The following is a 25,440-nucleotide window of genomic DNA, read 5'->3' on the forward strand; positions in this document are numbered from 1 at the left end:
TTTAGATTTGATTTTGTAAACATTGGAATGTTTGGAGTGTTAGAAGTATTCACTGAAAATAAGTTTATTTCTTAAAACAAGTAATTAAGTTGGATGACTACAATATTTAATGAGACTTATACTCGTATCAGGACTTCAGCTTTTGTGTATTTAAAAATGAGTTGATGTTTTGTATAGCAGTTGTATGTGTTATTTTTTCTGTGTAGTTTATAGTGATGTACTTCTCTTTGTGTGTTTAGCCGTATATGTGGGAGTCCATGTCCTGCAGTGTGGCCCGATGTAATCAAACTACCATATTTCAACACCATGAAACCAAAGAAGCAATATCGTCGAAAGTTAAGAGAAGAATTTGTTTTGTAAGAAGGGGGCGCTTAAACATCCATATTACACTGAGTGATTTTTGTTGTTGTTATTGCTTCTGAATTCTAAATGTCACTCTATCCTCTATTGACCCAAGGTAGACTTAGCACAGTTCTTCTGTGTCATATAATTTTGAGTTTCCCTTTGCTACATGCAAATTACCATGTCACCACCATTATGAAATCAGTGGTTTGGGTTTGTGTGTTTGATTTGGTGCGTATATGAAAGAACTTTAATAATATTTAAAATTTTAATGAAGCAGCTTCTAAGTTACTTGAGCTCAGGTTTTTATTTTGTTGTAGGAAACTGTTTTGTTCAGTTCTTAATTTATGTTACAGATTGCCCATAGGGTAATAAAATGTACTGTTGTTGGCCAAGTTTAAAGTTATTTAGAATAATAGTTATAAAATTATGTAAAAATATTTCTTCAAAAACAAATTGGAATTTAGTGGAATAAAGTATTGCAAATGTTATAAAATGCTAGTCTTTGAAAATAGCTGCTAAAGAAACATTAAACGGTGTGAAGAACATGTCTGACCTCTGTAACTCTCCCCGCCAGCATTCCTGCAGCCGCGCTAGACTTGTTTGACTACATGCTTGCCTTGGACCCCAGTAAGCGCTGCACTGCAGAACAGGCCCTTCAGTGTGAGTTCCTGCGGGACGTGGAACCCTCAAAAATGCCTCCCCCAGAGTAAGTGACCTTTTATTATTGTTAGATCCCATATGTAAAGAATCTGGACAGTTTTAATAACACCTGTATATAAACAATCAAAAGCTATTCCATGATTAGTTAAAAGAAATAGAACAAATCAAAATAAATAGAATAATAGTAAAACACATAATTTGCACATTTAGAATACAGAACCTTGTTTAATGTTCAGCTAACCATATAGGACTAGCAAAAGTAGCCTTCCTCTAGCTAATTTCACTAATATATTTTAACTCTAAGAAAATATTACTGCTGTAACTTATTATTCTAGAACTACTTATACCAGTACAACTGCTTATACTCCCAGTTGCTATAGCTAAAATTTTGAGTGCTGTGCTAAACATTTTTCATGCCTACATTAATCTTTATAGTCCTCTCAGGTGGGTATTAGTATTATTATCATCATTTTACAGAGGAGGAAGCAGGCTCAAAGAGGTTAAGAAACTTGCCCAAGAATATAAATCTAGTAAAGGGTGGAGCCAGCTCTTAAATTCAAGTTAGTCCAATAAGAAACAGGAGTTCTGAAATACTTTTTGGCAAACTATGCAATAGAAAATTTTTATCATCGAATAACAATATTAGTATCAAAAGCCTGATTGTATACAATTATATACTGTATACAATCAGTATATAAACTGATTGTAACAATCAGTTTATTGTCCAATGTGGGAAGGGGGTGGAATGCATAGAGTTTGGGAGTGAGAATAGCTGGGTTCTTGAAATGCCCCTCTCTTGTGGCTCCTGTAATTTCTCTAGGATTGATTTGGGGAAAGGGGAGGGGACAAAGCAGTCCATTTGGTTCTTCTTGGTAGGATCTGGAAACTTTGTAGGGATTTTCTTAGTAATTTTTAAAATGATGTTGAGCGTCCTAAAAGCAAGCCTATCCCAATAATAATAAAATGTTTCCATGTAATTCAGTTATCATATTGTAAATGAACAAACGTGGGCTTTGGAGTTCAAATCCTGGCTCTTCCACTTAGATTGGGCTTACTATAATTCAGTGAGACTATCATATTCAACTTAATGAAGTTTTTGCTGTATTTGAATAGCCTTTGTGGGGTTATGTGAAAGGCATAAAGGATCTATCATCTGACACGTTGAGGGACCTGAATCATTCATTGTTAAATTGTTTCATGGGTTTTTTTGTTACCAGTATATATCAGTAGTCTTGAAACTTTGGCTCTAGTATCCCTTCAAATATTTTTAAACTTTTGATTTGGAAAACTTTCAACTTTATGGAAAAATTAGGAAGAATAATACAATGAGCATTCATAGATCCTGAACCTGCAATCAACAGTTTTTAATGTGTGGGCACATTTGCTTTATCACTCTATATAAACTTCTTTTCTGAACTATCTGAATATTACATATTGTGTGACACTTCATTTATAAATAATTCACATGTATCCATAAGAACTAGGACTTAATTCTATATAACTACAGTACCATTATAAAGTATCAGAAATTTAACATTGCAATATCTAATAGTCCATTGTCAGATTTCTTCACAATAATATTTGTAGCCTGTTTTTTGCGGTTGTGCGATGAAGAATTCATTCAGAACTCACACATTTCATTTAGTTGTCATGTCTCCAGTCTTGAATCACTTTTTGGGGAGGGCTTCTATGACACTGACATTTTTTAAAAGTCCGAGCCAGCTGTTTTGTAAAACATTCTACAGTCTGGCTTTAAAATTGCTTTCTAGTAATTAGAATTAGAGTAACTTTTTATTTATTTATTGTTTTTGGCAAAAAGTACTATGTAGGTAGTGATGTGTACTTCCTTCTTTTATCATATCAAGAGGAACATAATGTCATTTTTCTCCCATTATTGGTAACACTAAGTTGATCTCTTGGTTTAACTGGTCCACATGAAAGAATTCGGGTAAAACTGTATCAAAGCACATTTTTAATTGACATCTAAACTTTTTTTAATCGAGGGTTTGAATAGCACAAAAGATGTGATTTTTAGTGTATCATAAGTGTTGACACCTAAATCAAGTAGTTACATCACTTTTAAAAATACATTCAGTGGAATCAGAATATCTTAGTATCTTTATATTCAGCAATATTCACTTAGAAAATGTATGAAGAAACTCTTCAACAATTGAACATTGTTAGTTTTTCATCTTGAACTTACATTGGTTTTGCAGGTTTTTAATTGCAGCATATATTTTTGCTTGAAAGTATTTTATTGATTACCCTATTATACTTCCTTAAAACAATGTGTATATAAATGAAAATTCAGTTAAAAAAATTTCTTCTTACTGGTATAAAGGTCTTGTCATTGCAAATAGTAGTAGTACATATTTCAATTAAAAAAGAAAGATTTAGTTGAAAATTCAATGTAATGAAATAAATAGTGCTGAGATTTCCCCCCCGTGTAATTTGCCTATCTATCAATTAATAGTACTTATTTTAGAATGGCACATAGTTCCACATTAATTGTAATTTTATTTTTATTATTTTAAGTACCCTTATAAACAAGCATTTGAGAAGGCTAGAGTTTTGTCAGTTATATCACTGAGTTCTTTGAACTCATTCCATATATGTCCCCAAAATCACAATGATCGGTCATCAAAAATTATTTTAATGACCTTTAAAATAACAAAGGTCATTTTTTTTAATGACATTTAAGGGTTTTTTTCCTCCTTTAATTTTTTTTTTGACAGTAAAGAATTGGAAACAGCATGACTGCCAAAAGACACGTATTTTATCTAGTCATTGATCATTTAGTTTTTCAAATTTTGGTGAAATTACTTCAGTTACTGCATTACTGCAGTACATCTGAATTCAGAATATCCCAGCAAAGAAGCTTTACCAATACTTATTAAATGACTTCTTATACTTGTTACTTTTTCTTTTGCTAGGACTTCTTTAATCCAGTATACTTAATAAAGGTTAGAAAGTCAGCATGTAATTTCAGTGCTACTTTGCCAATCAAGTTTATTAAATTGTGTTTCTTACTACATTTTTAAAATATGTTTTTGTCAAAACCTTGAAACTATAGAGATATCCCATTCAATTTATGAAAAATGCCTGCTATATAACCTAATTGGAAACGCTATTCATATTGTCAAAAGCATCACATCACCTAAATTCACTAAAGTTTTTATTAGAACATACTGACTGCATTTTTTCCATTAAAAATAAACGTTAATACGCATCTCGGTGAAAATTCTGTAAACAAGTAATAAATTATTGGATACATCTTGTTAGATAACATCACTAAAGCATTCAGGTCATAATTATGATACTAAACTAATATTTAGATTAAGAGTTGATATAAAGAACATAACCTCTCAGTATTTTGTAATTATATAATATGTACTTAAAATTATAAGTTATTTATGAGGTAAGGACTATGAAGAAAGCCCTTGGTATTCCTTTGGGAACTGTGTATGTACTAAACTCCTCTGATCAGTTTCTTTTAGGAATAATCAAATGAGAGTGGGGCATAAAAAAAAAACCAAACACTCCATTAACTGGATGTCCTGTCAAACTTTTCTGATGTATTTAATGAAAATAGAAAAAGTATATATTGCTAAAAAGTGAATTAGAATGATAGCTAGCCTATAATTTTATTTTTTCTTAATAGCAAATATAAAGCATTAAACAGTTTATAAGATAGAATATGATCAACTGTAATCAGCATAAATATTTCATGATGTGACTTGATAAAAATAGTTTAAAATTACCTTATTGAATGATGATAAGTGGTCTCAAACATGAACATAGGGCCTCCTATGTGAGAGGCGCTGAGTACTTACAGCTGTTAACATACATTACCACTGCCCCATAAGGCATTATTAATCCCAATTTTAAAGATAAGGAAACTGAGGCACAGAGGTCATTACTTGCCTAATAAGATACAGTAAGTGTCTGAGCCAGTATTTGAACCTTCAGAAAAGTACGTAATAGTAGAAAACATTCCTGGTACATACATCTGTGAGTCAGCATTTCTAAATCTATATACTGTTTGAGCTATTTGTTGGGTAATGTTTATCTTTCCTAGAGGTGAGTGTTGAGATCATCCAGAAAGAACCTCACCTTTACATCATGGGAGGGAGAAAAAGCCCTTTTCAGTGGCTTTCTTTGCTTTACTCACGGAATTCTCCTGCAATAGCAATGCATTCATTCCCTGAACATCAGGCTGAAGGAGGTGAAATTACTTCAGTTACTGCATTACTGCAGTACATCTGAATTCAGAATATCCCAGCAGAGGCTAATGCCACATATCTTGTAATACACACAGAGAGAGAGAGGGAAGGGAGGGAGAGGGAAAGCGGGAGAGGGAGAGAAAGGGAAGTCTTTGGCGGGATTATGATGCCTTATAGCTTCCCAATATCAATATTTCAAATTGTCCCTTTGTTTGTTACTCCAGGAGGTTTTTACACGCTGAGGCAATGCACCATAGTAAGATGGCTGAGAGGTATGCCTTTGTTTTGTTTTTGGACCTCAGGTGCATAGACTTGGTTTAATCATAATCCTTGTGTCACTCATCATTGGTCCATGCATGGCTCTCTTTTTTCTTTTAGTTACTTAATTTAGTTATTTTAAATGATGTTGATAAGCAGCCATGAGCCTACCAAATTAAAGCTAGAAGCTTGAAAATAACCTACTTTAATCATATCATACCGTCTCCCCCCCCACCCCCCACAACCTATCCCCTTGCCTTCCTCCACCTGAGGTAATTGTCATTCCTGTTCTCTTTTGTATATATTTTTGTTGCCATCTATATGTACTCATAAAAAGTTATATTTTAAACTTTTAGTTGTTTTTAGTTTTATAAAAGAGTGTCATGCTGTTTGTAATCTTTTGGGAATGACCTTTTTTTTTTTTTTTTTTTTTACTTAATATATTACATTGCTAAGATTCGACCATATTGTTGCATATGCCTTTATTTTATAACATTAGATAAGAGTAAATGTGAAAGAGGAGGTATGAAAGAATTTGCTGAATGCGTAGCTCATTCTCAAAGATCAATTTTAGGAAAGAGGACATATGGATATGGAAATACTTTTAAAAACAATTCTAGGTTTACCCCCTAGAAGGTCTTCATGATCCTTAGAAGAAAACATATAGGTTGAAGACTGCAGATATGTATCACCAGGTTGGGGCTGCTTAAAGGAATTTGTAGTTATTCTGGGCAAGTTTATTAACCTTTCCAAGCCTCAATTTTCTCATCTTTAAATAGATATAACAGTAACTTCCCATTAGGTTGTTAGGTTAAGAAGAAAACATTTATAAATCAAATATTTATGTCTTTATTTAAACAAAAGTTATTCTGCAGTGTTGTCAGGTTTATGAAATTACATTCAGGTAGAATTGTTTCAGAATTGTGGGTAATTTTGATAGCTGCTAGTTACTCAGAACTCTTTGTTGATGAGTAATGAGCCTGGATTACCAGTTTTTGAAACTCCTCTATTGCATCAGTTTAATTCTGCAACATTGCTTATAGAGGCAAATACGAGGGTATTAAAAAGTTAAAAGCTCTTACTAGAAAGTTTTGCACAAACATCTAGGCTTACTCCTTCTAATCCTATGTCTACTTTTAGCAAATCGGATATTTTTTGCCTTTTTTTTCATGTCATATTCAGTGTATGATGTATAAAAATTGGCTTTAAAAAATTTCACCAAGGATAATTGTGACCTATTTTTATGACATGTTCTTCATTTATAGTTTTAATAAGTTATTATTTATTGATTATTTAGAAGCCACAGAATAATAGTCTGTCTATGAAAGTGAAGTCCTGAAAGGAGGTGGGGCATCATGGCTGATTTTTAGCGGAAGAGTTTACAAAGCCGATGTATGAAGTCTTCAAGGACAACTTCGGTGTGATGGGGGAGGTGTTGTTAAAAATACTAGCATTTTGTTGTTAAGAAATGTCACTGCAATTACGAACAACTTAATTTTTGTTTTTTCAGTCTGCCTTTATGGCAAGATTGTCATGAGTTATGGAGTAAAAAGCGAAGAAGACAGAAGCAGATGGGCATGACTGATGATGTTTCCACAATTAAAGCCCCCAGAAAGGACTTGTCTCTGGGCTTGGATGACAGCAGAACCAACACACCCCAGGGTGTGCTGCCGACTTCACAACTGAAATCTCAGGGCAACTCGAATATGGCATCTGGTCAGTAATGCTTCCATGGGTTGGTTTTCTTCATATTGTTTTGTGGCTGCTGTTGATTACATTGCTGGAGTGTTAAAGCATTTGTGGTTAAAGTTGAACATTAAGGTTTATTCACCAAACTTGACGTTTCCTTGATACTTGCTTATGCCAGTATAGACATTTCACTGCTACTAGCACCACAATGTTAAAGAATCTCAAGGTAAGATTAATTTATAAAGGAGGTATCAAATTATATGACTAGTGATTAGTCAGATTTCTCGGTTTCCTTTCCCCCCCTAGTGGCGGAATGGGTGTAAGTCTTTTACTCAACACTATTCTCACAGGCTCAGCATCAATGTGTGTGAATGCTTAAGGAGTAAGTCAAAAATTATAATAGAAGCTCTTTTCATACTGTTTATCATATCCTCAGATTATTCTTAATATATTTCCCATAGTACTATAGAATCTCAAAGGTTGGAATCAGATTTTGTGCCAAAAATGACTTGAAGTATGACAGAGAAGAATGTTTTGGGGAAACTTAAATTTCTTCCTCTGACTCAATCTGTTATAAATAAGTGTAAGCATCTTCATGAGAAACCAATCTCTTCAGTGTTGGAAATATTGTTAAACTTATCCTCTCATTTAATTAACTTTTAAAAATATAGAATCTACTCCCTCATTTTGCCTCAGGAATCCAGAAAGCATGCAGCTTCAGTTTTTTTTTTTTTTTTTTTAATGAAGACAGAGACTGATATGAAATAAGTAGAAGCAACTTTGTGTAATTGTGCTACGCTTCATTGCACTTCACAGACACTGCAATTTTTACAAATTGGAAGTTTGTGGCAACTCTGCATTGAGCAAATATATTGGCACCCTTTTTCCAATAGCATTTGCTCACTTCGTGTGTCTGTTACATTTTGATAATTCTCACAAGATTTCAAATTTTTCCATGATTATTATATTTGTTATGGTGATCTGTGGTCAGTGATCTTTGATGTTACTATTGTAGTTTTGGGGCTCCACGATGGTGCCCACATAAGAGAGCATACTTAATTGATAAATATTGTATGTATTCTGACTGCTCCACTGACCATTCCCCCATCTCTCTTCCTCTCCTTGAGCCTCCCTATTCCCTGAGACACAATAATACTGAAATTAAGCTAATTAATAACCTATTATAATGTCCTCTAAGTGTTCAAGTGAATGGAAGAGTTACATGTCTCACTTTAAATCAAAAGCTAGGAAAGATTAAGCTTAGTGAAGAAGGCGTGTCGAAAGCAGAGATAGGCTGAAAGCTGGGCCTCTTGCGCCAGTTACCCAAGTGGTGAATGCAAAGGAAAAGTTCTTGAAGGAAATTAAAAGTGCTACTCCAGTGGACACCTGAATGATAAGAAAGTGAGATAGGCTTAATTGCCGATTTGGAGAACAGTTTAGTGGTCTGGACAGAAGATCAATCCAGCTACAACATTCCCTTAAGCCAAAGCCTAATCCAGAGCAAGGCCCTAACGCTCTTCAATTCTATGAAGGCTGAGAGAGGGTGAGGAGGCTGCAGAAGAAATATTTGAAGTTAGCAGAGGCTGGTTCATGAAGTTGAAGGAAAGAAGCTGCCTTTATAACATAAAAATGCCAGGTGAAGCAGCAAGTGCTGATGGAGAAGCTGCAGGAAGTTACACAGAAGATCTAGCTAAGATAATTAATGAAGGTGGCTACATTAAACCACAGATTTTCAGTGTAGACAAAACAGCCTTATATTGGAACAGGAGGCTGTCTAAGACTTTCAAAGCTATAAAGGAGAAGTCAGTGCCTGGCTTCAAAGGACAGGCTGACTCTCTTAGGGGCTAATGCAGCTAGCAATGGGAAGCTCATGCTCATTTACCATTCTGAAAATCCTAGAGTCCTTAAGAATTATGCTAAATCTACTTGCCTGTGCTTTATAAATGTGACAACAAAGCCTGGATGACAGCACATCTGATTACAATATGGTTTCCTAAATATTTTAAGCCCACTGTTGAGACCTACTGCTTAGCAAAAAAGATTCCTTTCAGAATATTACTGCTCACTGACAATGCACCTGGTCACCCAAGAGCTCTGATGGAGAAGTACAATGAGATTAAGGCTGTTTTCATGCTTTAACACAACACTCATTCTACAGCCCATGGATCAAGGAGTAATTTCAACTTGAAAGTCTTCCTGTTTAAGAAATGCATTTCATAAGGTTATAGCTGCCACAGGTAGTGGTTCCTCTGATGGATGTGGGCAACGTAAATGGAACACCTTCTGGAAAGGACTCACTATTCTGTGTGCTATTAAGAGCGTTTTGTTATTCATGGGAAAATATCAAAATATCGAATTTAACAAGAGTTTGGAAGAAGATGATTCCAATCCTCATGGATGACTTTGAGAGGTTCACGACTTCAGTGAAGGAAGTCACTGTAGAAGATTTGGTAGAAAGAATAAGAGAACTAGAAGTAGAAGTGGAGCCTGAAGGTAGGACTGACTTGCTGCAATCTCATGATAAAACTAATGGATGAGGAGTTGTTTCTTACGGATCAACAAAGAAAGTGCTTTTTGAGATGGAATCTACTCCTGGTGAAGATGCTATGAAGATTGTTGAAAAGACAACAAAGGCTTTAGAACATTATATATACTTAGTTGATAAAGCAGCATCAGGATTTGAGAGGACTGACTCCAATTTTGAAAGAAGTTCTGTGGTAGAGTGTTATCAAACAGCATTGCATGCTGCAGAGAATTCATTTGTGAAAAGAAGAGTCAATTGATGTGGCAAATGTCATTGTCTTATTTTAAGAAATTGTCACAGCCACCCCAGCCTTCAGCAACCACCACCCTGATGAGTCAGCAGCTATCAACATCTAGGCAAGACCCTCTACCAGCAAAAAGTTTACCAACTCACTGAAGGTTAGCATTTTTTAGCAATAAAATATTTTTAATTAAGGTATGTAAAGTGTATTTTTAGACATGATGCTGTTGAGCACTTAATAGACTACAGTCTAGTGTAAACATAATATGTATACGTACTGGGAAACCAGAAATTTTTTTTTTTTAATTTTATTTTATTAAATTTATTGGGGTGACAATTGTTAGTAAAATTACATAGATTTCAGCTGTACAATTCTGTATTACATCATCTATAAATCCCATTGTGTGTTCATCACCCAGAGTCAGTTCTCCTTCCATCACCATATATTTGATCCCCCTTACCCTCATCTCCCACCCCCCACCCCCCACCCCCCTCCCCCCTTACCCTCTGGCAACCACCAAACCATTGTGTCTATGAGTTTCTGTTTCTCATTTGTTTGTCTTGTTCTTTTGTTGCTTTTGGTTTATATACCACATATCGGTGAAATCACATGGTTCTCTGCTTTTTCTGTCTGACTTATTTCACTCAGCATTACACTCTCAAGATCCATCCATGTTGTCACAAATGTTCCTATATCATCTTTTCTTACCGCCATATAGTATTCCATTGTGTATATATACCACAACTTCTTTATCCATTCCTCTATCAAAGGACATTTTGGTTGTTTCCATGTCTTGGCCACCGTAAACAAAGCTGCAATGAACATTGGAGCACACGTGTCTTTATCTCTAAATGTTTTCAGATTTTTTGGGTAGATACCCAGGAGAGGGATTGCTGGGTCATATGGCAATTCTATTCGTAATTTTTTGAGGAACCTCCACACTGCCTTCCATAACGGCTGCACCAGTCTGCATTCCCACCAACAGTGTATGAGGGTTCCTTTTTCTCCACAGCCTCTCCAACATTTGTTACTATTTGTCTTGTTGATGATAGCCATTCTGACTGGGGTGAGGTGATATCTCATTGTGGGAAACCAGAAAATTTGTACTGACTTGCTTTATTGCGATATTCACTTTATTTTTGTGGAACCAAACCAGCAGTATTTCCAAGGTATGCCTCTGTGTGTGTGTGTGTAGAGGTGGTAGTTTATTAAACATGAAAAAGTAACCTATATATATTAAGAGATGAGTAAATATTGATTGGTTAGTTGATTGTAACAGATCTGTGAATCAGATTGAGCTATTGGTGGCTGAGTCTAAATGTAGAGTAGATGAGCTGAGAAAGCTTTAGGAAGATTACCATTAATGCTTTCCCATGTAGTCCACAAGCTCATACTTGACCTTGGACAGACTACATTAAAGTGCTGATACACATTACTTTAAAAACCAGAAGCAATTGTTATTTGTTGTAGAAAAGTAGTCTTCAGAGTTTCTTGAAATAGAGAATTCCCCTTATACATAAAAATATTTGATCCACGTAGCTTTGGAAAACACAGCTGTTGTATGCCATGAGGGCTGTCTACGTTAAGTTCAATATTATTTCTTTTCATATTAAAAATGTGTGAAATATAGAGAAAGGCAAAAGAGAAGCAACAGGAAGTTTTCTTAATTTGTATTTAAGTTACATGTTTTACATACCATCTGCTGAAATAGGATTTGAGTGACAAGAAGTTTGAGTGACAAGAAGTTTGGGTGGCAGTCAGTTGTCCTAGGTGACTGTCAGGTCTCCATTTCTCCTCTTCATGGAACTGATGTCCTTTCTATTCTACTGGTAAAGCTGGTAGAATAAAGGGTGGTTACTTGACCCTATTTTAGCTGGTAAGAAATGAGTTGCCCTTTTTGGGCTCATTTCGTTATTGTTTCTTACCTACTACATATTTAACAACCTTATTAATGGAGTGTTTCATATCATATATTGTTTTCCTTTTTTTTAAAAAAAACACTCATTATTAAGTGAGAATTCTGGTTTTTTGAAATAGAAATGTATCCTCTACTCCATTTTCTTCATTAATCAGTTAAGTGTCTTGAAATAAGGAAATGCTGCTTCTGTAAAGGAGACACCATAGTTGAAAAAGAGTAGTTCTCTGAGCTCACACAGAGATTGCCTCTGTTAATAGAGAAAAGAAAGGGAAAATGAGAAAAACTGGCTCTTGGGGTGTAGTAAACAAGCTTGATTGCTTATTAATGTGGCAGGTTACAAGAAGAACTTGCCAAAGTTTGTTTTAATTAATCTAAAAATAACATGAAATAACAAAATGTATCTCAAAATATATAAAGGGAATATAAAAAGATCGCATTAATAATCAGTTTTTCATCTTTTTGGAGTTGCTTTTCTATTATGTGGCTATGGAAATTGCTTATCAGTGTCTGTATTATCACTTAACATATATGACATTATATGCCTTTGAGCCGTGTTGTTATATGTGACTAAGATAAGTTTGCATAAACCTGTATAAACCATCACAAGTCTAAACTGAAAATTGGAAAAACAACTGAATCTGTTTTGCTGATGATCAGTGAATATCATCTTATATGTACATTATAAGAATGCTTCTGTAGGAGGTCCTAACTTACCCAACAGGACTTAAAGTTAATTTGAATAAAACACTTTATCAAAGAGTCTGCCACATCCATGAATTTAACTGCAAGTATAAGGTTAGGTTCTTAGATAATAAACATTATTTTAGATAAGCAATACTGTGAATAGTTAAGAGCTCAGACTCTGGAATCAGAATACTGGGTTCAAATCTCAACTCTACCACTTACAGAGTTTGTGACCTTGGGTGAGTTATTAATATTTAGTCTGTCTGGATGTCAATTTCTTCTTCAGTAAAAGAAAAAATGCAGCTAATAAGAGAGCAGGCCTTTTAAGGTTGTTGTAATACAGGATAGAACCTGCTTAGAAAGCTCCTGACACTGTATCCCTCATCTTCATTATTCCGTTCACATTCCCAGGTGGTATTTCCTGGTTAGAGCCATAGTCGTGGTAGTCGTGATTTTCCTTTTCAAGTATTTGCCCCTAGGGATAATTTATTCAAAATGGACCACAGTTCTATCTTTTGTTGTTGTTATTTTAATTTACGTGCAGTGAAATCTTTACATGAAATTGAACTGAGATTCCCTTTTCACAGTGTTTCTTAAACACTGTCCTAGATGTATATATTCATGTGATAATAATACAGAGCCATTTTGGGTGGTGGGAGGAGATGTGAGTTGTGGCAATTCTAATTAATACAAATTTTGTCTTTAGTAAAAACAGGCCCTGGACAGCAGTTAAACCACAGTGAATTGGCAATTCTACTAAACCTACTACAGTCTAAAACAAGTGTTAATATGGCTGATTTTGTCCAAGTGTTGAACATTAAGGTAAACTCTGAGGCTCAACAGCAGCTAAATAAAATAAACCTTCCTGCTGGAATTTTGGCAACAGGTGAAAAACAGACAGATCCATCCACACCACAACAAGAGTCTTCGAAACCGCTGGGAGGAATTCAGCCTTCTTCTCAGAGCGTGCCGCCTAAAGTGGAGACAGACGCTGCCCAGGCGGCTGTACAAAGCGCCTTTGCAGTTCTGCTGACTCAGATAATAAAGGCTCAGCAGTCAAAGCAGAAGGATGTGCCGCTGGAAGAGAGGGAAAATGGGTCAGGACATGAAGCAGCATTACAGCTGCGGCCGCCTCCGGAACCCAGCACGCCGGTATCGGGTGAGTGGCAGGCTGCAGAGCGCCCACATGGCCCTTCCCCACCGCGGGCCTGCTGTGGGCGGGCGACCATCAGTGTGTACTGTTCAGTGCTTTGCAGATGTCACTGGTCTTAGGGTGGTTTTGTAGTCTGTTTACTCCTAGCAGTTGATTCTTCAGCCAGTTACTCATGTGCGAAATGACTCGATGAATACCATAGATTCTTCTCTTGTGTAGACCTATGGTTACGAAATCATATTTTACTCCAAGAACAGCATGATGACCGGCCAAGGCAGAAACTTGATGTGTACAGTAGCTTTTATTCAAGCAGTGTAAACAGGCATAGATGAGATCGCTTTGAAAAGGCAGATACAATACAGTTTTTGTCACCATAGACTTAAATGGTAGAAGGCAACATTAGTCCTTTTCATTTTCCTTTTTTGTTGTTGTTGTTGTTGGGGGTGGGGGAGGACAGAGATAGAACTTCTGATGCTTTTTAGGATCACCCGTAGGAAATATGAGCTATATTGAACATTCAGTTCTCCAGGTTTTGACTCTCCATTTCGCTTTGTTTCACTTAGGGCAAGATGAGCTCATCCAGCACCAGGATAGGAGGATACTGGAGCTCACACCAGAGCCAGACCGGCCTCGTATTCTGCCCCCCGATCAGCGACCTCCCGAACCACCTGAGCCACCACCAGTCACCGAAGAAGACCTGGATTATCGGACAGAAAACCAGCATGTCCCCACCACTAGTTCTTCACTAGCAGACCCTCATGCCGGAGTGAAAGCAGCCCTCCTCCAGCTGCTTGCCCAGCATCAGCCCCAGGACGATCCCAAAAGAGAAGGGGGTATTGATTACCAGGCAGGAGACACTTACGTGCCCACCTCAGACTACAAGGACAATTTCGGGTCCTCTTTCTCTTCTGCTCCGTATGTTAGCAGCGATGGGCTGGGGGGTAGCTCTGCTCCCCCATTGGAACGACGGAGCTTCATTGGAAACTCAGATATTCAGTCTTTGGATAACTACAGTACTACTTCATCTCATTCTGGCGGCCCAACTCAGCCTTCTGCCTTTGCCGAGTCATTTCCCAGTTCCGTAGCTGGGTATGGAGACATTTACCTCAATCCCGGTCCTATGTTGTTCAGTGGAGACAAGGACCATAGATTCGAGTACAGCCACGGCCCCATCGCGGTCCTGGCTAACAGTAGTGACCCTTCCACAGGGCCCGAGAGTACTCACCCTTTGCCAGCCAAGATGCACAACTATAGCTACGGCGGCAACTTACAGGAAAACCCGGGTGGCCCCAGCCTCCTGCATGGACAGACCTGGACTTCTCCTGCCCAAGGGCCTGGGTATTCACAAGGATTTAGGGGACACATTAGCACGTCAGCTGGCAGAGGTCGCGGCAGAGGGCTACCGTACTGAGTATCTGTTTTTCCTCAGGCACATCATTTTTATCTGGAAAGACTTTTCTAGCTGCAATTTAAGGCAGCAATCCAAGAGACTTGAATAATATTAATTCAACAACAGCTTTATTTTTATGTGGAAAGGGTCTTGCATACAATAGTTTAAAAAAAGACCAAAAAAAAAAAAACACCTTTGCTTAAATTCATGCTGTTCTAAAAACTAGATCTATCGATTGTACATCTTCACAAATTCTAGTTAACAATTTTATTTTGTATTCTTGCAGTTTTAAGTGGATGCTAATCTTAGGGACATAAAAGTCTTTTATGGCCCTCTTGCAGATCTTCTGAACTATGCACATTTGTGCTTTTTTTGTAAGTTTGGACCAACTTTTATGTAACAACCAACCAACCCCTCGTTCCCCTTCAGTTTTACAACAATCAGAAAGGGCACTGATTTATTTGGTATTTTTCTTTTTACAAAGCTACCTTTAGTCAAAGGTCACTGTCAGTCTTTGCACCTGCTTTCAGTGTTATTGTGAAAGGTGTACTTTGTGCTCATTTCAGAAAATAAAACACAACCTTTCTCTTGATGCAACAGTTTTATAAAAAAAAATGGTCAATGTTATTTTTGTTTTATTTTGCAGATTATCATAACCTGGCAAAATGCATTCGAATAAAATAGTGGGTTTTATATGAGAAATATGGGTGGGGTGGGAAGGGTAAGTAAGTGCCTTAACAGGTAAGCTTAAAGTCTGAAAAAGTAGTTAACCTTTACACCCAGTTGTCTTCTCAAGGGAATCAGTACATTGTATTGAAGAGGCAGGGAGCTCTGGGGTGTTTAGGGTCTGCTTGTTCAGTTCCTGCTAGATCATTCTCTGCCCATCACACCGTTCTCCTTTTCTGCCTGTCTTTGGGCTGTATTACCTTCCACTCCACCTTCTCTGGATGGGGGACTAGAACTCCATCAGTACCTTTTGTTACTTCTGAGAAATTCTGAAAAGTTTTGTCATTTAAATGGTTGAAAGTAATAACTAAATGGGAATTTTAGAGTACCGTTTCCGTTCAGGCTGCCGTATTGTTCCTGTTTCCTTTTGCCTTGCGTAATTGCAAGACAGGAGCAAAGCATAGTAACAGAATTTGCATAATTCTTTTCAAGTTCGTGGGGAAGGGTGGCAAACACCATATTTGAAGTTACACAATTGCCATTTTAAGAAAAAAATTAACTCTGTTCACTTGTTAACTAGAAACATTGCCTAGATTGAATTTACTGAAGCAAAGAAAAAGTAGTAAGAGAAAAACCTCTTATCTTCCCTCCTCTCATCTTTTGTGAGGTTTATTAGGACTTCTTTTGCCAGACTTAGAGCAACTTTAGTTTATTTTAACATTTTTTTCTTCATTAAAAGCAGCAAAGAATGATGGGCAAATCCTTATTTAAACTAATGGTGTCAAGTTTAACTTTTTGTGCCCACTCACACACACACATATAATAGTTCAAGAAAGGAACCAAAGGTAGATAACCAATGTTTCCATATCAAAAAATGGAAAAATAGATTATGGAAATGAGAGTTGTGCCAATTAACCATTTGTTTTGACTATCCTCCTGGTAACTTATGTTTTTTATTAGAATCTTAAATTGAATCAACTGTTACAGAATGGATATTGCTCTAGTTCTAAAGTCAGTCTTTTAACCCTGTGCCCTCTATCTGACTTGTGAACCTTCATTTAAAACAGTATATGGGAAGCATTCTAGTTTGGTGAGAGTGAGACTATTTTAAAAGTGGATAATTTACCATTTTACTGCTATGAATTGATGTCCGTTGACCGTTTTGTTTTTTGATGGAATTTTTTTGTTGGGGAGAAATGAATGGAAGAAAAATTTATTTTGCTTTTATTTGAATATTAAGTACTAACGACTTACGAAGCTACGTTGCAGGAAGTGAAGAGATATTTTGAAATTTAGCAAAATAGCTACAGTATTCAAGTATCTGAAATTTTAATATGGTGAGTCTTAGAGCTTTAGACTTTCCTGTAAGTGACAGTATCTAAGTTATTCTTAGTAGTCACACTTGTTAATTCTGCTGACCATAGCAGCTAACATAAAATTGACGATATTTATGTGACATGAATAGCCTGTGTTTTAAAAATTAAATATTTTATATAAAATTGAACTGTGTTTGAATAGTTTTTCTAATCAAACATTCTAGTCATGTATCTATGTTACAAGAGTGGCTCAGAGGACAGGGAAATTGTTGCTTGAAATTGAAAATTTGAACTGCAACTTCTAATATTACCCTAAGAGAGTATTGATTGAGAGACATACCAATATTTATGCATCACTTAGAAAAAATGTTGCCAATTAAACCACAACACAATTCTAAATAAGCTGCATCAATTTTAAGATATTTCCCAAATTTGTTAAGTGAAAGAAGCTGTCTTAAAATTGATGAAATATGGTAGTGAAAATCTTAATGCATCCTTCCAGATCATTTAATATTTTAGTGAATTTGGATTAATAAAAAGAGTAGTGGAATCGGGAAACTGCTAATTCTATAGGTTATAGTAATTGCAGTAATTACTGAGTATTTTTGAGTGAAATCTAAGGAACATAAAATCATTGCTCAAGTTTTTTAGACAGAAACAGGTAAGTCAGGTTGGAAATAAAATGACGAAAACATAAGAGGTTGAACTACCAAAGAAGAAAATATTTGTCTCCATGTGAAATTCCCCTTTGTATTTCCTGACACAGCAAGCTTTCCTACATGCAACTTGTGTTTCCCATCTTCACTATTTGTTGGAAAGGTGCCGTCTCCTGTGTAATTTTAAATAACTCACTTTAAGGGGTTTATTGATTAAAATAGTTTGTGGAATGTGAATTAATATAAACCTTAGCTGTGGTTCAGAGCTTCAAATTCATTCTGTCAGTAGATGTATATCCAGTGCCTACCAAGTGCCAGGTACTAGTCTAGTATGAGCAGGCAGCACTAAACGGGAAAGGCTTTATTAACTCATGCTTCTAGTGGGCTGACTGAGCGGGAGGATTTAAGAAGTGTCTGGAAAAAGTGAGTGGTGTTTGCTACTCTCAGCTGTATTTACACTTAAGTGAATGTAAGAAATGAAAATGTGAATGTATGTAAAATTTTAAAGTCATATTTGAACAGAAGGTGCTGGAAAGCAATAGAACAATTGAAAACTCAGTGATGAAAAAAATTTAAGTTGCATCTAGCCAGTTTGCAGTAAGCCAATCCGTAGGAAATACCAAGATTTCTTGAGAGAAAATAGAAGGTAATTGGGTTAAATGCTTCCAAATTAATCTAACTGGTACTTCTGAGTTCAAGTTTTGCTCTATTTGCTTTGAGCTGAATCCAGTTTTCACCCTAAGTCCTTTTTTTTTTTTTTTTTTTTGGAATAAAGATCTATTGATTCCCTGGCATACTGGTTCTGGTATTTTAAAAGTCTGAACAGGACACCCCAATAATATTAAAGCATCTGGTCCATGTCCTCGCTTTACAGCTAAGAAAAGTGAGACTTAGGTGTATTGCCAGTGCTTGTTCCTCTAAGTCATGTCTAAATTCTGTAGTGAATACTTAACTTTTCAATAAGAAAATGGACTAAAAATACCAGTGTTATAGTAAAATAAAATCATTAAATTTAGAATATTGAACAGCTAGTTTAATACAGATGGCTTTAAAAAGTCAACTTAAACAATTCAGAAAAAATAGGAAAATAAACAATTTTAGGAAACTTATTTAATGAGGAGCCTATGGAGACTGTCACATATAAATAGTCTTTTAAAAAGCAGTTCCTTTTCTTTTGAAGACACTAGTAACTTTTCAACAATTAGATAAGACTGAATCTTTTATTAAAGCATTTTCTGTTCTTAGGAGGAAGATTAATATCAGCAGGACTGCAAACACATTCTTTCAAGTTTTTATAATTAAGTTGTTTTACAAGGGGAGCAAAGATTTGCCATGTACCAGAGGTCTCTGCAGATAATTTCTTGAATGTTTCCAGTTTATTTAAAAATAAAACTATTAACAAATTAAGCTATGGAGGGATCCAGTTGAAGATGGAGAAAATAAAATTTTGATCATGATGGTAAAACTTTCCTTTTGAATTATGTAGACTAATAAATTTTGTGGGTCTTACTCCTTTCACCATATCAAATGTCCCATTTATAAAAGAATTTTCTGCTTCTAATTGTTTAATTCAAAATGAGGCTGTGTAGGGGTGGTCCATTAGCTTAGTTGGTTAGAGCGTGGTGCTAATAACCAACATTTCTGGGTTCAATCCCTGCATGGGCCACTGAGCCGCGCCCTCAAAAAAAACAATGAGGCTGTGTAGTGAATCACCCTTTAAATTCTTTCTTCACAATTAAGTTTATTGTAAAGGTGTTCTTTTTCTGCAAGAACTTTTGGTAATGTTTTGTAACTGTTAAACCTAATGTGTTTAATATAAGCCATTTTTTTTAAAGGCTGTATTTGATAGTCTGTAAATTATCTGCCATGAGAATTCCAGCCCATTTTTAGCCTTGTTTTCTTCTTGCTTATCTGCAGAACAGAATTAGGATAATGTCATCTGATAAAGATGACCACTTGTTAGCCACTATGGTATGTTTTATTGACAAACTTAAAACTAGCCCTTATTTTTTCCTTTTTATATTTGTACGTATTTGAAAACATAGGAACAAATACAAAGCTAACCACCATTAATATTTTGCCTTTGAGGAATGTATGTGAATGCATGTCTACTTTTTTTCTTCAAGCCATGGGATTAGATTGCCAATAGCTTTGTAATTAATTTTTCTCAATAATATATTGTGAACATTCTTCTATGTCAATAATTCTACCCTCTTTAATGGTTCTAAATTATTTCTTATAGAACCATAATTTAAAAATTCCTTATTGCTGGACAAAACATATTTCTAATTTTGTTATAAATAATAATTGATGAAAATTCACATAAATATATACATACATACAAGCATACATAATTTCCTTGCAATTACTGGTCTACAGAATGCACTTCTAACATTTTGGTGCATTCTAATTGCCTTCAAGAATAGTGCAAATTTTGTGTTCCTATTACTTCCTGTTTTCATTTAGCTATGTGGTGTATTTAAAATTTTTCAATCTTTGCCAGTTTGACAAGTTAACTCGTTTTAATTAATATTTCTTTGCTTACTAGTGAAAGTCATTATTTCATGTTAGCCAGGTGTCTTTTTTATTAACTATGCTTAATTTTTATTCCTATGCTTAATTTTTAGGTGTTTGTTGCTTTGAAGAGCAGTTTATATAAGGAAGGTAGCCCTTTTTAAACTATAATCTTGAACATACAGAGATGTGTTTTGATAGGGGTCTCTACATTGAAAGCATAGAATTGTGCGTGTATATGTGTGTGTGTTTATTCCCCTCATTAAAAGTTCAAAATTTTCTTTATAGTTCTGATATGTTGGGTTTTCTAAAACTTCTAAAAATATTTTTGTTCCTTTTAGAAATGGACTCTTCACATGATTATAAGTATTGCAATAATTTAAATGTCACTGCTTATATAGGAAAGCTGTCATGTGATTTTAAAAAAAGTCACATTTTAAATTTTCAGTTGGTTATGATAATGGGAATTCTTGTTTTTGATTTTATTAATTTTTAGTGTTTATAATTTAAACTATAGATTCGAATACTTCATTATGTTAAGAAAAAAGCTTTAGGAAGTCCATTTATTAGGATCAGATGTTAAATGTTTTTATCAGATGCTTTTCAGTGTCTACCACTTGGGGATTTTCTCCTTTGATCTGTTGATGGTAGACACCAGTTGCATTAATAGAATCTAACATTGAGCTTTTTGTTTAAAATGCTGCTCTATTGTATTGACTAACCCTGTATTTAGGATTTTGTATTTATATTTATTCCTAAGAGATGTCTAGTTTTGATAGCTTTCTGGAGTAAACTGGAAAACTATTTCATGTTTTATTTGCTTTATAATAGTTTATATGTCCCACGGATTATCTGTTTACTGAAGTGATGCTGTTTTATTTATGTGCAGATCTACCTGACTCTTTTCTTGAAGGTAATTCTTTCACAATTTTTCTATTTCCTCATGTGTTCTTGCTCTGTTCAAGGTTATGGTTTCTTGACTAAATCTTGGTAATTATCCTTTTTCTGGAAATTCGTCATACAGTCTACCTTGTATTTAAAATGCTTTTAGCATATAGGTGCACTTAATACTTTCCATGTTTTAAATACACATATCATGTATTATTAAATATCTTTTAAGTGTCTTTTCTCATGACTAGACAACTACAATTTGCGCCTTTCTACCTTCATCCACTTTCTTACCACCAGGGAATAATAATCTATCATTTATTTCTAATTTATTTCAGCATTTTGGCTTTGATTCCTTCCTTCTACTTCCCTTATTTATTTCTACGTCTTGAGTTGAATAATTAGTCCATTTATTTTTCTTCCAATTCTAAAAGAAACCATTTTAATGTTATGAATTCTGTGATAATTTCTTTGGCTCCATCTTGTAGGTTAGGAATGTTGTATTTAATTTCATTATTTTCTAAATATTTGGTGGCTGCAAATTTGATTGCTTGTTTGACCCAAGAATTATTTAGGATAGTGTGTTTCCACTTCCAGGTGGTTGGCTTTATTTTAATTTTTAGTTTAGTTTTTGTTAATAACTTATAATTTGTATTACATGTAGTTTGCTTTGCGAATTTATTAAGGATTTCTTTTTAGGTTGCTAATCAAACAACTTTTGTAAATATTTCCCGGATGCTAGAATGGGTATGTCCTTTGGTACAATTTTCATACAACCATTAAATCAATATTATGAATTAAACACTGGTGAGATTCTCTGTATCTCCAAGGAGTAAGACATGTAAAATAAGTTCTTACACTGCTTTGTGTATTTTCATATATATATATATATATATGGGTTACCAAAAAAAAAAATATGCAAATGGACACTTTGGTCAATGCTCAAGCAGTAGTTCTCCATAATCAGAAGTGTCTGGATGCTGATGGTAACCACTTTGAGCACCTCTTGTAATTGCAGAAGTGACTTGTATTCATCTTTTATTATTGGTATATATTGAATATTACAATTTTAATAGGTTTTCCTTTTTTAAAATATGTATACATATTTTTGGCACCTTCTGTATTTTGCTTTATATGTTCAGTGCTATATTCAGCATATACCAGTTCATAAATGCTTATTCTTTTTTCCATTTATTGAAGTTTCTTTTAACATTTCAAGTTCTGCTAAGGCCGATTTTAATATTACCACCATTACGTGGGCTTCTGTCAGTTTATGTTATACTCTCTGCTTCCCTTTAAAAATTTGTTTTTAATACTACATTGCTGGCTTTGCGTTTAATCTTTTGGTAAACTGATTTTCATTTCTTTTTTTGTTCTTTGGGGTCTTTTGTTGATTTGTAATGTATACGGACTGTTTCTATTTAGCTTTAAATATTTCAAAGATATTTAAATCTATTTCTTGAATGAATAACTTCAGGAATGAGTTGCTACAGGCTGTTCCCTATATAAAATGAAATTTGCACTTTCACTTTATTCTGAACACCTACTTCCTCTTTTTGGTACTAAAATTCACGATTTTAGACACAGTTAAATAATGATGTTTCTGTCCTGTTATATAACCATTATAAACATTTCCAAAACTTATTGCTAAAAACAGTCTTGGGTAGAATGTTGGACACATTCAAAGATTAGGAATGGATGAGGATGCCCATTATTACGTGTATTAAACATTTTGTGGCTGATCTTTGTTACACAGTTAAGAAAGAGAGGGGCAGATGGAGGGAGAAAGGAAGAAAAAGAAAAACTAGGTTTGGAAAAGAAAAAATTGTTGATGGCAGACTATATGACTGTGTAGAACATCCAAGAGAACCTACAGATAAATTATTAGCATTAATACGAAATTTGAGCAAGTTGCTAGAAACATTTACATAGAAGAACAAAGAGCCAAGAATAGCTAATTTTGAAAAAAAACAAGAATTTGGACTTGCTTTACCAGATATTGAGATTCCTGGAACAGTTTGTTATACACAAGTAAAATAAAGTGAAGAAAAGACAAATGTTGAAAATACGCATTTTCATGGGTCTGAATGACAAAAATTAAAAATACTGAGGAGGTGAAAATATACTTTGACCTAGCAATTCCATTTCTGAGAATCTGTTAATCAGAAATAACCCATGTATCATTTATATAAAGTAATAAGTAAATATCTTAAATATTTATCGGAGAAAAGTATAGTATGACTCCATTTGGTTAAAAAAATATGTCTATATATAGTGCATAGAAAAAGAATTTGAAAACTCAAGCTGGTTATGGGTTATTATAGAGCATATTGGTTTGAAAAGCAGGCGTACAAGCCAGTTCAAATCCTAGCTTTTACCATTATTAGTCTATATAACTTTAGACAAGTTATTGAAACACTGATTCTCAGTTTTTACTTTTGCAAAATGGGTACAATACCTAAAATTTTCAGGAGTGAGTAACTTCATAGTGCCTGGTCTATAGTAATTGCCTTATGAATATTTGATGCTATTAGATTGGGATGGTGTCGTGAAGGGGAAAATTATGTTTCATCACTGAGGCTTATTTTTTATCTCAATAAAAATATGTCTTTGTAATAAATGTTTATGTTGGAAGGTATTGGTTTCAGTCAACAAATAGCAATATTCACCATTAACGTTTTCCACAGAATATAAAATATTTGAACTATCTTCTATCTAGTTCCATCTTAAATATCGGAAAGAAGTGATTACAGGAGAACTGAAGAAAGTTCAGACAGTTCTGAACTGTCTGAAGTATATGTAGTTCATCTGTTCTTTTTCTTTTAAACATTAGATTTTGTTTTCAAATTTAGAGAAATGATTTCTCTGTCTCCATGGGAAGGGATGATGGTAAGCTAATTCTACAGTTGCTAGGAGGAAATGGTATGTCTTCTAGCATTGGAACCATTCACTCGGATATTTTGGTCTCTATCAAGCGTTCAGATTGGCTCTCAGGCCGCACCTGCACAGTCTCATGTGGGCATCAGAATCACATGTTAAGCTTTATTTTTGATTTAAAGCTTTTATGTAAGTATAATGTATTAATTAAGGTAATATTAAGTTCACCTAATAAATTTTTAATTATGTTTGTACACATGTAACCACCTCCTAGATCACGATGGAGAGCATGTCTGTTACTTCAGATGGTCGTGCTCCTTCCCAATCTTTTCTCCTCGAAGGAACTACTTTTCCAACTTTTATCACCTTAGGGTACTTTTCCCTGTTCTAAGCTTTATAGTAAGGGAACCAGACAGTACATACTCTTATTAACAACTTTGAGATAGCATCATCTCAGTAAGGGCAAAAAACTATAAGATTAAACATCCATTTATGATAAAAGTTCTCAGCAGACTTGAAATAGAAGGGAACTTTCTTATTTGATAATAAAATACCTACAGTAACAAAGCTAATGGGGAAATATTGAACACTCTCTCCCTGAGGTCCAGACAAGACAAGGATGTTTACTATCATTACTTCCTGTCAATATTTTACTAGTGGCCTGAGCCATAAAACGTGTAAAGATTGAAAAGGAAAAAATAAATCTGTTTATTCGTGGATGACATGATTTTGTATATAGAAAATATGGAAGAATATCCACAAATAATTCAGCAAGAAAACTGAATGAAAGATCAATATACAAAAATCATTATCATATATATTAGCAAAATTGGAAAATGAAATTCATTAAACCACTTACATTAGCATAAAAAATCAAATACTTAGGAATAAATTCTACAAAAGATGCACTTCTATACTAAAAACTACAAAACTTTGTTGAGAGTAGTTAAAGATCTAAAGCTATGGAGGATGAGAGAGAGCAGAGCGCGAGACAGCGCACTAGCTCACAGGTTGGAAGTCTCAATATTATGTCAATTCTGCTCACATGGGGCTATCAGAAACTCGGCAGATTGGTGTGTGTGCCCGTACTCACGCTAATGTGTAAATTGACATGTTGACATTAAAGTGCAAATGCAAAGGAACTAGTATAGCCAAGGCAACCATGAGGAAGAACAAAGTTGAATTTTTTCTAACCAATGCTTAATATAAAGTAACAGCTATTAAGATAGTGAGGTATTGGCACAAGTATGAACAGAGAGCAATAGAACAGAATATAGGTTGTTGAAGGTCTTTGAAAATGTGACCACCGGCTGACACTGAGCTCCATCTGGGCAGTCGGAGACTCCACACCCCCTGTGCTTGGAATGTAGGTTCTGCCCATTGTTCCCACAGTGGGAGTTTTTAAGGACACAGACTTGAGAGAAATGTTTTGTTGAGC

The 25,440-nt window shown here is 34.9% G+C and overlaps 2 protein-coding genes across 6 annotated transcripts in view; one reads left to right on the forward strand and one right to left on the reverse strand.

The window, feature by feature from the left end:
* The window catches only part of CDK13 (cyclin dependent kinase 13), a 102,484-nt gene extending 86,807 nt beyond the window's left edge, over positions 1 to 15,677 (forward strand). Inside the window, exons 10-15 of one of the 4 annotated variants that reach the window (XM_019710219.3) lie at positions 240 to 356; positions 920 to 1,051; positions 5,453 to 5,500; positions 6,997 to 7,202; positions 13,249 to 13,701; positions 14,259 to 15,677. In XM_019710219.3, the coding sequence (XP_019565778.2) occupies positions 240 to 356; positions 920 to 1,051; positions 5,453 to 5,500; positions 6,997 to 7,202; positions 13,249 to 13,701; positions 14,259 to 15,106 (1,804 nt within the window). In that variant the 3' untranslated portion in view covers positions 15,107 to 15,677. The remainder of the gene's footprint in view (positions 1 to 239; positions 357 to 919; positions 1,052 to 5,452; positions 5,501 to 6,996; positions 7,203 to 13,248; positions 13,702 to 14,258) is intronic. The other 3 variants (XM_019710222.3, XM_019710221.3, XM_019710223.3) reach the window with 3 other exon arrangements.
* The window catches only part of MPLKIP (M-phase specific PLK1 interacting protein), a 74,756-nt gene that overhangs the window by 19,772 nt on the left and 29,544 nt on the right, over positions 1 to 25,440 (reverse strand). The gene's annotated exons all lie outside the window — the stretch shown is intronic.

The sequence above is a fragment of the Rhinolophus sinicus genome, chromosome 4 (genome assembly GCF_057876585.1).
Source record: "Rhinolophus sinicus isolate RSI-liver-muscle chromosome 4, RSI-T2T, whole genome shotgun sequence".
Lineage (NCBI taxonomy): Eukaryota > Metazoa > Chordata > Mammalia > Chiroptera > Rhinolophidae > Rhinolophus > Rhinolophus sinicus.